The sequence below is a fragment of the Tenrec ecaudatus genome, chromosome 4 (assembly GCF_050624435.1).
Source record: "Tenrec ecaudatus isolate mTenEca1 chromosome 4, mTenEca1.hap1, whole genome shotgun sequence".
Lineage (NCBI taxonomy): Eukaryota > Metazoa > Chordata > Mammalia > Afrosoricida > Tenrecidae > Tenrec > Tenrec ecaudatus.
Window position 1 is genome coordinate 173,650,476 of NC_134533.1, and position 14,803 is coordinate 173,665,278.

General features: G+C 40.5%; 1 protein-coding gene across 2 annotated transcripts in view; it reads right to left on the reverse strand.

The window, feature by feature from the left end:
• The window catches only part of STAC (SH3 and cysteine rich domain), a 188,827-nt gene that overhangs the window by 63,005 nt on the left and 111,019 nt on the right, over window positions 1–14,803 (reverse strand). Inside the window, exons 3-5 of one of the 2 annotated variants that reach the window (XM_075548915.1) lie at window positions 4,376–4,476; window positions 2,938–3,019; window positions 1,540–1,655 (exon numbers count right to left, since the gene is read on the reverse strand). In XM_075548915.1, the coding sequence (XP_075405030.1) occupies window positions 1,540–1,655; window positions 2,938–3,019; window positions 4,376–4,476 (299 nt within the window). The remainder of the gene's footprint in view (window positions 1–1,539; window positions 1,656–2,937; window positions 3,020–4,375; window positions 4,477–14,803) is intronic. The other variant, XM_075548916.1, reaches the window with a different exon arrangement.

Genomic DNA, 14,803 nt, shown 5'->3' on the forward strand with positions numbered 1-14,803 from the left:
TACAAATGCTTTCAATACTTATGTAGCATCGTTATTATAGTATCTTTAACATGAATATGTTATACATTTATTCTTAATAAAATAAGACACATGTTATAGACTAAATTATGTCCACCCAAATCATTTGTTGTAAATCATAGCTCTGAAAGCAGCGGATGTAATCCTATTGGGGATTAGAGTGTTCTTTGATATGTTCAGTAGGTCATATTAATATAGAATATCTTAGACAAATCACCTTTGAGATATAAAAATAGCACAGAAGCAAGCAAGTACAAATGATGAATACAGATGCCAGGTGAGAAAATGGCCGGAGGGCCATGTCTGATCTCCTCTGCCTTCCATATAGCCACGAGGCAGAGTCAGGCACCCCTTCCTCCTCACGTGTCGCTACCTGGTCTGGCACCAATTCCTTTCCCTGCGGCATTCTGCATCTATGTCGGGTTTGATAATTCACTGCAATGACCATACAGAGCTCACAGACAACACTCAAGACTAAGGGGTTTATTAGGGCGTCGACAGGTTACCATAAGTCAGGATCAGTAACAGGAAGGATACAGTCATTGGTCCACAGTAGCTCCTCTTCTCAGCCTGCAGCCAAGCCTCACTGTGGGCCTCGCCTCTTAGCCATATGGTCCCTTGATTTCTGCCTCTGTGGGCCAGAAAGTCTGTCTGCTGCTCTGTCTTATAGTCTCAGAGTCCCCACACAGTCCCTCTCTTCTGTCTCATGGTCTCTCCTTGCCTCAGCCTCTGGCCTTGCCTGGATTCTTTGCTCTGTCCCACGGGCTCTGGGCCTCAGCCTCCCTCTGGTGCTTCTGGTCTTAGCTTCCAGCCTTGCAGACGCAGATCATGAACACGCTCCACTCGGGATAGTCCTAGAATCTCTCTCTCTGTTCCTGCTGCAGAGACTGCTCTTATACAAAGTGGAATGGCTTTGATGGAGATGTGTTTTTTTTTCCTTTCAGCAGAACATGCCTCCAAGGAAACAAAGGATCGTGACTTAAGCCATAGCTTCTAGTAAGTTTACAGCTACTAAGGATATATCCCACCTTAATCCTGTGACAGAGAACTCCATCAAAAGGCACAGACATAGTCTGGAATTATGGGTAGCAGGGCCATAGGCACTGATTACATCTTACCAGGTTGCATGCAGGTCCCCAAAGTACTGAGGAACACCAGCTGAAAGGCAGCCAGGACCGTCCCCTGGAACCGACAAAGCAGGGCCTTCCTCTGAAGGCCTGTACCCTGGATTTGGGTATCTTTCTACATTAGCAGCATTGTGTAACTAAGACAACATGTAGTTATTGATTCTGACTCATGGTGGTGACAACAAATAAAAGTGATGTAAAAGAACAGTGATAAGCTTCCCCTAAAGTACACAAATTGCCCCGAATTCAGACAGGCAGCCTTTTGAACTGTGAGAAAATGAACACCAGGAGTCACCAAATTGTGGTATTTCTGTGATGGCGGTACTACCTAACTAAGACACTTTCCCTGCTCAAGGTCATTGCAGGCCGAACTGAGGGAGGGAAGGACAATTACAGAGGTTCTTGGAGGTGAATCAGAGCCGCTGCCGGAGCTGCCTTTCTTCGTCCTCTGGGCCAGAGAGGTCCCGAAGCGGAGCGTCTCATAGACGGGGTCCACCTTATTGCCACACGCTGCAACAGAAGAGAACGGCCATTGGAGACACATTTCTCCCTCTCAGGAACCCAGCCCACCAATGACTATATCTCCTGGGTCAATAGCACTTGAGAAATGATTTCTGTGTGTAGAACCCAAGCAGTCCTGGGAAAATAGGGACTATGCTCCCTCCATTTGTCAAGACCCCCTACCGTACCCCCTACACTTCCCAGATTTCTCTGCTCCCAACCATCTCCTGACTGGTTCTCTTTTGTGACTATCTATCCCTAGAGTTTCAATATTAAGGTTCTTTCCAGAAACCAGATTTGTTTATTTCCTCTGAGGAAGTTTCTGCTCATCAAGGTACAAGAATTCAAGACCAAGTTTGCACCAGTAGGTACATGTCTCTGAAAGACTAGGACATCGTGAAGTCTCATGAACTGCTCATTAAAATCTTAGTATAAAACTTGCCAATTTAAAATTACCCCCAAAGGGGCAAAAAATAGATGTAGAAACTTCAGAGGGAACAAGGTAGAAATTTCAGAAAAAAATAAAAGAAATCTGAGTCAGAAATATTGATAAACATGAAGTATGCTTTGTCCTCATTAAGAAGCAATTGATTTCCATTAGTCTGATATATATATTTATTTTTATTACATTTATGAAATATGGCTATTGCCTTCTCCTTTTATAGGGTCTGATATGTTGAGAAACTTGTTCAATGACAAATAGCTGACAAATGGTAGGACTGGGCTCCATCCCAACTCTGGGGTGACACATCCCATGCACGATCTTTGAAGTCTACTAGCTATTGCTGGATGATATGGGATATGAGAAGCTTTGCTTGAGGAGTTATAGAGCTTCATTGGAGAAATAATGAACATTTCTGGAGAATTTGATCTATGGTAATATTTACCCTCTAGAAAAACAAACAAATAATCAAATCTAAAGATTTGTCAAACCTAAAATCTAAAGAATTTCCCAAGTAACAGTCACTCACTGCATCCAGGTGATTCTGACTCACAATGAGCTGATAGGACTGGTTAGATCTGTCCCTGTGAGTTTCTGAGACTGTCTCATTATGGGAGTAGAAAACCTCGTCTTTCTCCCAGAGAGCAGCTGGTGGTTTCAAACTGCAGACCTTGTGGTTCACAGTGTAATGCATAACCACTGTGCCGGCAGAGCATACCTAAAAAATTTTAGCATTGCCAAATAAGCATATCAACACATCACTGATTTTGCAAGACGGAGAGAATAGCACCGATTTATGCTGATGTTGCTGCTAAGAACCCAACTTAACCCATCCATGGCCCTACTCACCAATGGGCATAACTTCTTTAATGCATCCAAACTGTTCATGAATGAGCAAGGGAGAGCTGTAGTACCGTCGAAACCCCTTTGGCTGGAGAGAGAACAAGACAGGTTTAGTGTTACTCATCCGATGAAGGACACAACATAAGAGCCATAAAATAAACCAGTTTTATATTTTTGCCCAGATACACCTCTCTGTCTCCGTTTAAGATGCTGTCTTGCTTTAAAACTCAGCCCCGTGCAAGATATAGATGACAACAATCAGGGTAAACTTCATCCATAAGCAAGCTCCTTGACCTGCTTCTCCTATGCTGCCCTCTGAAGCCTCGCTTGTGTCTGTTTTCCTCATTATCTTCCAGGATAAAACTGGATCCCCTAACATTACCTCACCACGTTTTATTACAGTGGCTTATTAAAATCATTAGAGGCCTAGACGTGGGAAACCAGACCCAAAGGTGGGAAGCAGGTGAAGCAGGGGGTTGAGACATGAGATTGTCAGTGAGGGTAAAGAGACAGATTCTAAGAACCTGTACTTACTGTGTCTCAGTGTTAGGAAGGGTCTTAGTGGTCTGCAGCCCAGACCCTACTGGAATTCCAGAATCTTCTCCAACCTTTTTGTAAAATGGTGACCTTCTTTGAACACTCTCTGTGACTGGGTACTCACTAACCCTGTAGGCAGATCTTTGGGAACATTATCTGATTTGTTATATCTATAGATTTACATCTTCTTACTGGGGCCACCAAGGACAATAAAATTTCCTTTCTCTGTGATCAGTTTTGAATTTTTTTGAAGAGAACTATTATGTCCTAATATTACCCAAGGTAAACATTTCTGTCTGTACTATAAGTCTTTGGCCAACTTAGGTTCAAATGCCTTCAAATGTGCTTTGGCTTGCCTTTTACCAACGTGTATTACTAAAGCAGCGACTTCCGTACTCTTGAGAAACATTGTTGGTCTAGAATGGAGCACGGCCAGCCAACCTCCATTGGTTCAGCCATCATGCTTCTCTTCAAGTGGCATGAGTTTTTATTGCTCTCTCCATTTTCAGTGCTTAGTCTATCACACTCTTGACAACTATTTAGTTAATGGGCAATAAGGACTAGGATGACTGGTTGTCAATTTGCTTGGGACTGAGGAGACTCCCAAGATGTACGACTTTCAGTTTGGAAACCTAGACAATCCCAGGATACTGGGAACTTTAAGGGCTAACAATGTGAAAGGGCCCTGAATCTTTTCACAGGCGAGGCACTTGTTTATCACACTGACAAAACTCTCCGTCTGCTCAGTCACTTAAATAGGAAGCCAAGTTGTCCCGTTAGAGATTCCGGGTCTGCCTTCCTGACATTCCATTCTCAGGGTGCTGCAGGAGAGGAGTATCTAGAGTGTGATCTCATCAGAGGGAGCAAGTTCCCTGGAAGAACATTCATGCCAGGAGTCAGCCCTTACCAACTTCCCCATGCACCGCTGGGGGGCTAGGCCGTCCGTGCACTTGTGGTGGATGCTCATCTTGCAAGCCTTGCAGCGCAGTCCGTGCTTAGCATTGGTTCCTGTCAGACACACAGAAACTTTGGTCAAGATACAGGCTGCCTTTTCCCGGTAGCTAGTCTTCAATCATGAAACATAGGTTGTTCCCATAGCCAAATTCTTTCCTGTGTGTGCGCTTTCCATGAAGTTAAAAAATAGATAAAATAAATGGTAGATTCTTCTAATTCCTCCTACATTTTCTAGCAAAGCCATCAGCTCTGAATTCTCCCCATTCCTTTCTATTCGTTACTCCAGAACTTCAACTTCCCCCACTTGCTTCTTTCTGTCAAGCTGTGCTCGAAAATTCTACTTTCTTTGCCTCTCCTGTAGGTCGCTAATTTGGGATCTTCTGTATGTAGTGTAAGTCCCAGTGTTCCCTACACATTTACCTATCTTTCCATCAGAATCTGAGCTGCTGGGCAAACTCTCAGGAAAGAGACTGATGAAGCGGGGAGAGCAGGGTCTGCAGGAGAGCAAGGCTGAGGGTGTTTGGAGTGGAAGGAAGAGCTCAGTCAGCCACCAGCCCCTGCTGAGCAGAGAGGGGGAGCAGGCCACTGGCGATGAAACCCTGCCACAAAGAGGGGTCAGTTAACTTCCGAGGACTGAGCCCTACAATGAGGGGAGGCGAGAGAAGGCAGAAGAGAGGCGGGGGCCACCCTGGAAATGGCACGGGTGCACCACGGTCTAAGTCAGAGAGGATCGAGAGACACTGGGGACAACATAGAAGAGAATGCTGTTTGTGAATATGGCCGTGGTATTGGATACCTGTAATTCTAGAAGGCAGCTTGATGGCGGCTAGACAAGGATGCTCACATGGAATGTGTTCTTCACTCATGTAAGCTAGGACAAGAGTATGCAGGACAAGAGGTGCCGCCTGCTCTGATGTACCAACGTGACACGGTAGGGTCTTAAGTAGGGCTCCAAAATGGGGTGTCAAAACGACTTCCAGAGCTGTGGACTGAACAGCCACGCCAAGTAGAATACAGAACTAGAAGGGTGGGGAGAGAAGGAAGCATCTCTTTTTCAGTTGTTGGCATCTTTCCGTTTCACTTTCACCGCTTGACCACAGTATGGAGGATGGGGTTGCTTCCTTCTCTGCTCAGTCCTACTGAGCAGGACTCCAGGAAGAATGAGATTCCAGGTAGTCGCTAAGTGATGGATGAGATCTGTTCCTACCGGTGTCTTTCAGTCTTCTAGTAGGTGAGTCAGAAGGGGCATGTAGTCTTCTTCCTTACTCTTATGTGAAGGCAAGAAAAGGCGCTACGGGTTTTCAATGATTTCTGCTTATGCAGCAAGTTATCGTGATGAATTTACTGTGAGTAAGGGGTGGTACAATTGTTATGATATTACATTTACATAACATTAAAGGGTGTGTAGGAGTTGTCTGTGATTCACAATTTGTAACTTAGGGACTGTCTGTGGTTTGCAAATTTGCCTTCTGTCCCCTGGAGTCTGTGGGGGCACATAGTGTGGCCATACTCATGCTTGAGAGAGGCAATGATGGAAGTTAGGGATAACCAATGAGTCTGTCAGTCTGCTGGGGAAAAATGCCATGCGGGGGAAACCAAAATCCTTCATTAGAGCAAAGGATGTGTAAGCACTTCTGTGGCTCATGTGTAATGCCACCCAGAATTCCTCCTATAGAGACCCTGAGACCCTGAGAAAGTAAGCTGAATTATAGAAATTCAGGATCTAATTTGCCTGTGTATTTGTGATATAAGGCCATGGGTATCCCCACGGCACACCACAGCTGATGACAGACACATGATGAGGATAATCCAAGGCTGTACATAAAACTCACGCAACTCCACCACTGCTTCTCTGTCCGAGCCAGTGCCATTCCTTGCCTAGACTCATTCTTAAATTAAACTCTTTTCCTCTGTTGCTGCTTTCCTTCAACTCAATGGTGGTCCAGTGGCCAGAATAATCTCTCAACAACATAACTGAGTCAACTCCTTTTCTCAAAAATCTTTCAAGAGGTCTTCCCTATTTTTCTGACATCAGACAAAAGGCTCTCCAATATGATGAGACTTTACATGATTGGGTGGGAGCCCTTCTATGACTATTCCAGGGTGGCCCCTTTCATCTGCGATGCTCTAGTCACATGACCTTATTTGACTTCTTGAATGACCACTTTCTTTAATTCTTCTTTATGGATGAGCTAGGCCTTAACCACTTCATTGGAAAACTTACATTACATTCAGTTACATTTACCATGAACTTCTGAGACCCTCTTGCATGTCTATAATGTGGTTTTTATCTTTCTTCACCTCACTAGCTACTCTTTACCCTGAAAATTTGTCATTTTAAAAAAAGTGAACTGTTTTGAACATACTCTCCTTTGCCTGTAAATTCACTCACTATCAGCAGCCAAAACAAGGCCAGGGGCTGATTGTGGAACAGACCATCAATTGTTTGTATCTAAGTTCAGGTTGAAGCTGAGGAAAATGAAAACAAGTCCACAGGAATCAAAGCACGACCTTGAGTCTATACTCCCTGAGTTTAGAGAACATCTCCAGACATTTTTGATTATTATTCATTTTCACAGTCTGTTGCTATCTTTCACAACACTGCTCACAATTATTATTTATTTGAATTTTTGTTGGTCTTTCTCTCTGGACTTTTAACTCAATGAAGATAAGGCTGTATTGGTCTATCTGCCATTAAAAGGAGATCTGAATGCACTAGTATATATCAAATATATCAAATGTATTATATATTTCATATAAACTTGTGCAAGGTGAATGACTTTATTTCAAAGACCCTTTTCTCGACAACATGATGGCAACTCTACATATGGACATCACCGGATGGAATACACAGGGATCAAGTTGATGACATTTGGGAGAAGAGGAGCCCTAGTGGTGTAGTGGTTATGAGTTGGGCTGCTAACCATAAGTTCAGCAGTTAGTTGGAAACCACCAGCTACTCTGCAGGAGAAAAAAAGAGGTTTTCTACTCTTGTAAAGATTTACAGTTAGGGGAGTGAGGGGAAAAAAAAAAAAGAAGACCTGATGTGAGGGGCTTAAGTGGAGAGCAAATGCCTTGAGAATGATTGGGGCAGGGAATGTATGGATGTGCTTTATACAATTGATGTATGTATATGTATGGATGGTGATAAGAGTTGTATGAGTCCCTAATAAAAAATATAAAAAAAGAAAAGAGGAGAAAAAAATGATTAGGGCAAAGACTGTACAGATGTGCTTTATACAATTGATGTTTGTATATGTATGAACTGTGATAAGAATTGGATGAGCCCCAATAAATTGTTAAAAAAATAAATAAATACCAAAAAAAAAAAAAAGATTTACAGTCTCTGAAACCCACAAGGGCTGATATGGTTGCTATGAGTCAGAATTGACTCCTTGGTAGTGAGCTTGGTTGATTTCAGCAGGGAGAGACAATAGAGTAACTTACTATTAGCATCTGAAATAAGCCCAAGGGCCAATTGTGGAACAGATCACCAATTGCTCATTTATAAGTTCAGGCTGAAGTTGAAAAAATGAAAACAAGTCCATGAGAGTAAAAACATGACCTTGAGTTTATACCCCCTGAATTTAGAGAAATCTCCAGAACATATTTGATGTACTGATTGCTAACAAAAGAATATCTGGTGAGCTGTGGGATGGCATAAAACATATAGAAGAAGAAAGCAAAATGTCATTAAAAAGAAAAGAAAGGATGAAAAGACCAAAGTAGATGTCAGAAGAGACTCTGAAGCTTGCTTGTGAACACAGAGTAGCTAAAACAATTGGAAAAATGATGAAACAAGAGGACTGAATAAATTTCAAAAGACAGCTTGAGAAGACAAAATATTATGAAATTTGCATAGACTTAGAATTAGAAAGCCAAAAAGCAAAAACAAACAAACTAATATATTCAACATATCACAAGCTAAAGAATGAAAAAGCCAAAGAAAACCAAACTCACTGCCATTGAGTCAGTGCTGACTCATAGTGACTCTGCTTACAGGAGTAGAAAGCCCAATCTTTCTCTCTGAGAGCTGCTGGTGGTTTTGAACTACTGACCCTGAAGATCACACACAGCTCAACACATAACCAGTACACCACCATGGCTCCATTAAATCCCTGGGTTCAATATTCAAGGATTCTACAGGCAAAATGCTGAAATATGCAAGAAACACCTAATGACAATGAAGAAATACACACAGTCTCTGTACTGAATAGAACTGATCAATAATCAACCCTTCAAGAGATAGCATATGATTAAGAACTGATGTTATTGAAAGAAGTTCAAGATGTTTCAATTAGTCTATGCAGTACTAGAAGCTCTCACTAGTTAGTCACTGTTAAGAAATCTGGAAGACAAATCGTTGGCTAACTGACTGGAAGAGATCCAAGGACTATTCTCTTTTTTATAACATATTCAAAGTGCATGAATATTCATTGGAAAAGGGTATCATGGGTGGTAAAGTATAGCGTCTGTGGAACAGAGATTGGCACAGTGGACGCAGCAGTCGGCCCAAACAACACAGTGGTTGTGAGGATGATGCAGGACTGGCAGTCTTTTCTGTTCTACGTAGGCTTACTATGAGTAGGGACTGACTGGAAGGAACTTAGCAACAACAACAACAACAACAACAACAAAACAAACCCATGTTAAATGAAAACATTCTTTCATAGACACACGTGTAGTTCATAGTGGTAGCTGTTTCAGTTCATTGAAATGGATTCATCATAGAGTAGAAATAGCTAGTATTTAAGAATGGAAAGGAGCTTGAAAGATCATCTGCTTCAATAAATTTTTAACATTTTATTTTTTATTATTTTTTAATTAATCATTTTATTTGGGTGAAGGCTCTTACAAATCTTATAACAATCCATCATTCAATTGTATTAAGCACACTTGTACATACGTTGCCATCAACTTTTCTCAAACATTTTCTTCCTTTTGAGCCGTTGGTGTCAGCTCCTCTTTTTGCCTGCCTTCCTCAACCCTCCCACCGTCATGATTCCTTAATCAATTATATTTTATTATTGTTACATTTTATTTTTTGCCTGAAACTAGCTCACGTGTCATGCAAGCACTGAAGTCAGTTTCAGTTTTACTTTGCCTCCTTTTCTATCCACTCAGTCCCGTGGGTAGACTGGATGGGTACAGAATCAGGAGGGTTGAATTACACCCTTTAAGCAGCCTGATAATATGACATGTGGGTTCTAGGTCAGTGAAGCTGTTATTTTAAAACGTGTTCCATATGGACCACTGCAGTAGGGGCTGCATGGTGACAGGGTTGGGGCCAGCTCTACATATCCATTTATCTCTTAGGACATGGTGCACACACAGGCATTCACTCAACAACTACTTCTTGAGAGAACAGTATGCTTCTACACTGCATTGAATATTTATATTCATAAACACCTCATCATAGAGTACAAGCATTTTTCATGGCCAGCCATTCCTTTGGGCCTCGTAACCATCCTGAAGGTGGTCAGAGTTAGTGACGTTCAAAGGGAACGTTTACTTACCCATATTGTAAAATGAGCAAAACTAAAGATAGTCATTTAAAGAGGAAAAAGTGAAAATACATTTATTTTGTAATTTTGTTTTATAGAAGAGAAATCTGGGCATGGAAATAGTAGAATGACTTGACTCGGATCAGAGGAGGGTCTGCCTACCTCATTCTTTCATTGGTGCAAATATGTAGCCTTTTTTGTTTGAGTTGTTTTATCTACATGGTTGGATGCAGTTGGGGCTAATTAGATGGTAAACTAAAAGGGAGTGCTAAGGTCCGACATTCTATTAGAAAAAGCAACCGACAAACTCTTGAAAGGGCAAATAATTGGAAACTCTTCATGAGACATTGCCTGTATACTTTATCCAGGAAGCCATCATTTAACAGTGCTAGAACCACAGAAAGTACATCAAAGCGGCACATAAACATATATTATTGAGTATATGTGCTTGATTATAAAAACTAGTCAGGAAGCTACCTTTCCTTTTGAGAGTACTCACGTAACAGTAAAGTTCTATAATGCCTTCAAAAGACTGAATTTTGAAAAGCAATCACCCCCCCCCTCCAAAAAAAAAAACACCCCAGAGATTGCTATTTAAGCCCGTGTGGGAATGAATATAAACAAAAGCTTCAAAGAGGAAAGTTTTTTTTGTTGTTTTGTTTTTGTTCTGGACTCTAAAATAGTGTCATTATATATTAAGGCACATTTTCCTTCAGTTCCCCAAGCACCATAATTATGGTTTTCCTTGTCTGTTCTAATACACTGTACCATTGTGTCTGAGTCAGACCATCTAGCAATTATTTGGTCTTAGGTGTTCCCATTTCCACTGTGGAATGAAAGAGCGATGACAGAGGAAAGCAGAACAAAGTGTGCAGTCTATGGCTCCGAGAACAGTTCAAAGGAATAGTTCTCATCACAGTAGTATTCTTATTTTCCTGCAGCATGATGCAGTAGACTTCAGAGTAATAGTCTGACTTATTTAACATCCAGTGACGTCAATCACAAAGGCAGCCCTGTGTAGAACCTTTATGTTTACCTAGAGTGGGACAGACATGGTTTTAGATTTGCATCTGCCCCATGCTTATTTTTGAAACATGAGAAAACTGCTAATAATCCTAGATTCTCAACAATCTCATCATCATAAGTGAATAGTAATATCCACCCACAAAGTGTCTAACGGTATTGTTGTTGTAATAGTATTAGTGTCATAATATATGTAATTTGATTGCACGGACTTAAAATACTTGGAGACTTAGAGATGTCACTGGATTGGATAAACTGGTAAACTTATGGTTGCCTGGTTATATACGTTTTCTATTATTCACTCTGAAATAACAGTAAAGCTACAACCAAGGATAGTAAACTACACACACACACACACACACACACACAATAGTACAGATAAATTTCAAACATAGAAAAGAATGTAACATCTATTTAGAAGACAGAAAGCAAATGACTGTATAGAAAGTAACTTAACAGAAAAGAGAAAGACTGGATTGCCCAGTAGCTATTTGAAAGCTAAAAGACCATGGAGCGTCAAAGACAGTGGATTTCAAAAATCGAAGAAAATAATTTCCAACCTAGAATTTTATACCCAGCCAAATTGCCAAGAAATATGGAAGTAGAATACAGATATTTTCAGATGTTTGATAATGAAATATATTCACTTTCCATGGACTCTCCTAGAAAACTATTGAAGAATGTGCCTCATATAAATGAGAGGATAAATTAAGAAAGAGGAACTTTATCAGATCTAGTATACAACAGAAGCGCTAACAAAGACGAGAGATAAGTAGTAGTTCCTACCATAACTACCATTGTCCTATACTGGAACTTCAAGATGCAGTAAGGCAGTATGCTTAGAAAGAAATGGACCTTAATAGTTTATTGATGCTTTTAAGGTTTGGATGTTGTAGATGATATGGCATCATTAGATGTATGAGAACATTTCTTAAAAGTTAGAATTTCATGGCAGTTAAGGAAGTGAAAACAACAAAAGCAAACTCAACTACTAACTTAGAGAAAAATAAAACTTGTGCGAGGGCAAACAAGTATTCTTAGAAAATCCTTGAAAAAGCAGTGAATAATAGTCAAAATTAACATATACATTAATGATCTATTTAATACAAAATTGTGACAAAAGTCTTGGGAGGTTGAGTGCAAGGGACACAAAGAATGCACTATAATTCTTTTGGGCAGATGACAGCAGGGAAGACAGGAAAAGGGGGGAGTGCTGAATCCTCTTTCATCGAGCAGCAAGCCAACAAATGCTTGTTTAATTAAGATGTAGCAGTAAAATCACAAGATTTAGAAACATTGAAACAAAAAGAAAAATATTATTAAAGATGATTAAAATGATTATCTTTCAGAAGTGAGATTGGATTAGTGGGTACTAATTTCTACTGCGGAACTTTCAGTACCATCTGTCTTTATTTTCATGCATCACTTTGACAAAAAACAAATAATAAAAAAAAGTCTCCAGAAACTGGATCAAATTAGCCTCTTGGAAGGATGTAGCCCTTGGTGTTTAGAGAAGCAGGGGAAGTATGGTGTCCGCTCAGCAATAAGAAGTAGTGGTCACAGTGAGGAAGCTGAGTCTTCCTTGGAGATTTGAAGTTCTGGACCAAGTCTAGGATATCTTGTAAGTTATGGTTAAAAAATATTAAGAATGTTAGTTCTGATATTTAATGACATTTAGAATGGATCAATGCATACTGATATAATACTAAGTATCTGTTGTTTTATGAGTATACTGTCATGTATCATTATGTACAAGGGAGCAATGCATAGAAAACCAATTAATAAAGCTCCCGTGAATGGAGATATCTTTAGATAGAAGTTAGAAGAAAATATTGGAGAGCTCTTCACCATGTTGGTGGCTATACTTACTACATTGCAGACAAGTTCCTCTTTCTTCCTATAAGAAATTGATTGTATATCTCAATAAAACAATTGGTCAGATACATTTTAATAAGATTCTTCCACTGAGGCATTGCTTAAATATCACATAATATCAAAGTTGAAGATAAAATGGGATACAAATTATTTACAACTTAGATCCCTTAGTCACAGAAGTAATTGTGAGAATGAATAAAACCAAAAGAAGAAGAAGAAAAGAAATGTAATCATAGTACAGGACTTGCACCAACAGTGAACAATGGTTGTAATTGCTAATAGCAACTAGTTTGGTTCAAGATTATGAATATATAGACTTATTCCATCAGTTTATTTAATTCAAATTAATCAAAATTAGATAATACAACTGTTTAATATAATTTGGGAAAATAGTAGGGAATCTATAATTATGTATAAAATATGGAAATCTATAAATATATCCATAAATATTTCTTAGAATGTATTCAATATCTATAAGTGTTTCAGTACAATCAAACCATTCAAAGGCTTAGGCTCCTGTTCTTTCCCATTTAGCTATGGGCCTCCCTTGAACTACCAGTGCAGTGCGATGGCATGGAACGGCGACGCCAACCATTACCTACATCAAGCCATCCATTACCTACATCAAGAGTTTAAAGAGAAAGCAAATGCCCATGCTGAGTCAGAATCTCAAAGCGAGAGCGATGAGAGCAAAAGCATGGGTGAACGGTGCAGGCCAGACAAGAGGCACTTGGAAGGGCTAGGAAGTATGCAAACAGTAGTTAAGATGACAGAGTCAGTATTTTTGAACTGAAAGTTAAGCAAAACTGCTACCGTATAATAAAAGCAGGCACACTCATGCAGCTAGAATTATTCATGAGCAGTTTAACTTTGAATGTAACTAACAAAAACAAGAGACACAGAATTATGCAGGAATCAGCTAATAGAATCTGCATGATGGGACTGTCCTCACTTAATTTTCAACATTCTCCATCTTTGATTCGGACTTACAGCTACCACGTGTATAGCAGAATTAGCACTCCCCAGTCCTCTCCAACTTAATTCCTATTTTTTCCCCCTCACCATTGGTGCTTTTGTGCAGGGGGTGACTGGATCCTGATTCCTGATGGTTGCTCACACTGCCTTTCTGATAAACAGCTTCTTAGCTTCTACAATCTCTCTTTAAGCAGACATACCCACCTCCCCTTTCCCCACAACTATCGAACAAAGCACACCCTTCTGCTCCCTCACAAGTCCCAGAAGACCCATTACAACAGGCTGTATTTTCCTCTGCAAAGTTGGACTTTGACAAAAAAGGGTAATTTTTCCACCTCTAGATATCTCATGGCCAGTTACTGTCCATCAGAACTGTCAGCCTGCCTAGCCTAGTCCAGAGAAGTGTTCCGGCTGACAGAATGATAAATATGGAGCTTAAGTGAAAAGATGTAGATTTTAACTTCTTGTGGTGCCTTAACTCCTGGGGGCATGTTGAGCACTGGGTTCTAGGCTGCCGGTAGACCTTTACCCAGGTCTTCTGCCTGGCTTGGCCTGGCTTTTCATCTCAATGTTCTGTCAGATCCCAAACTCTTCAAATGCCTGCAGGAGTCTTCAATCCAGGACAGATAAAATTGGCTCAGCTGCCTGCCTGGTCTAAGAGGCTGTAAGTGACTCTGAGGGTCCCTGCTCTCTCTGTCTCTGCTCCTGGGCTTTCTTTATATTCTCTTGGAAGCAGATTTTGACAACTAGTTGGACCAGAATCAAGTTAGCCATGTCCTTTGACTGTTGTGATGTTGCTCACGGAGTTTTAGCTAGAACGGGCTGCAGTTTCTTGTGCTGATGCAGTACAGAGACCACTGGTATAACACATGGGAATGATGATTTGTATGCCCACATTCCCTTTGTATGGAATTCTGATTTCTGGGAAAGAAATGTGCAAATTCATTATCTGTAGTGGCTTTTGAAAACATTTCCCCTCATTTAAAAATTATTTTAAAATAGAT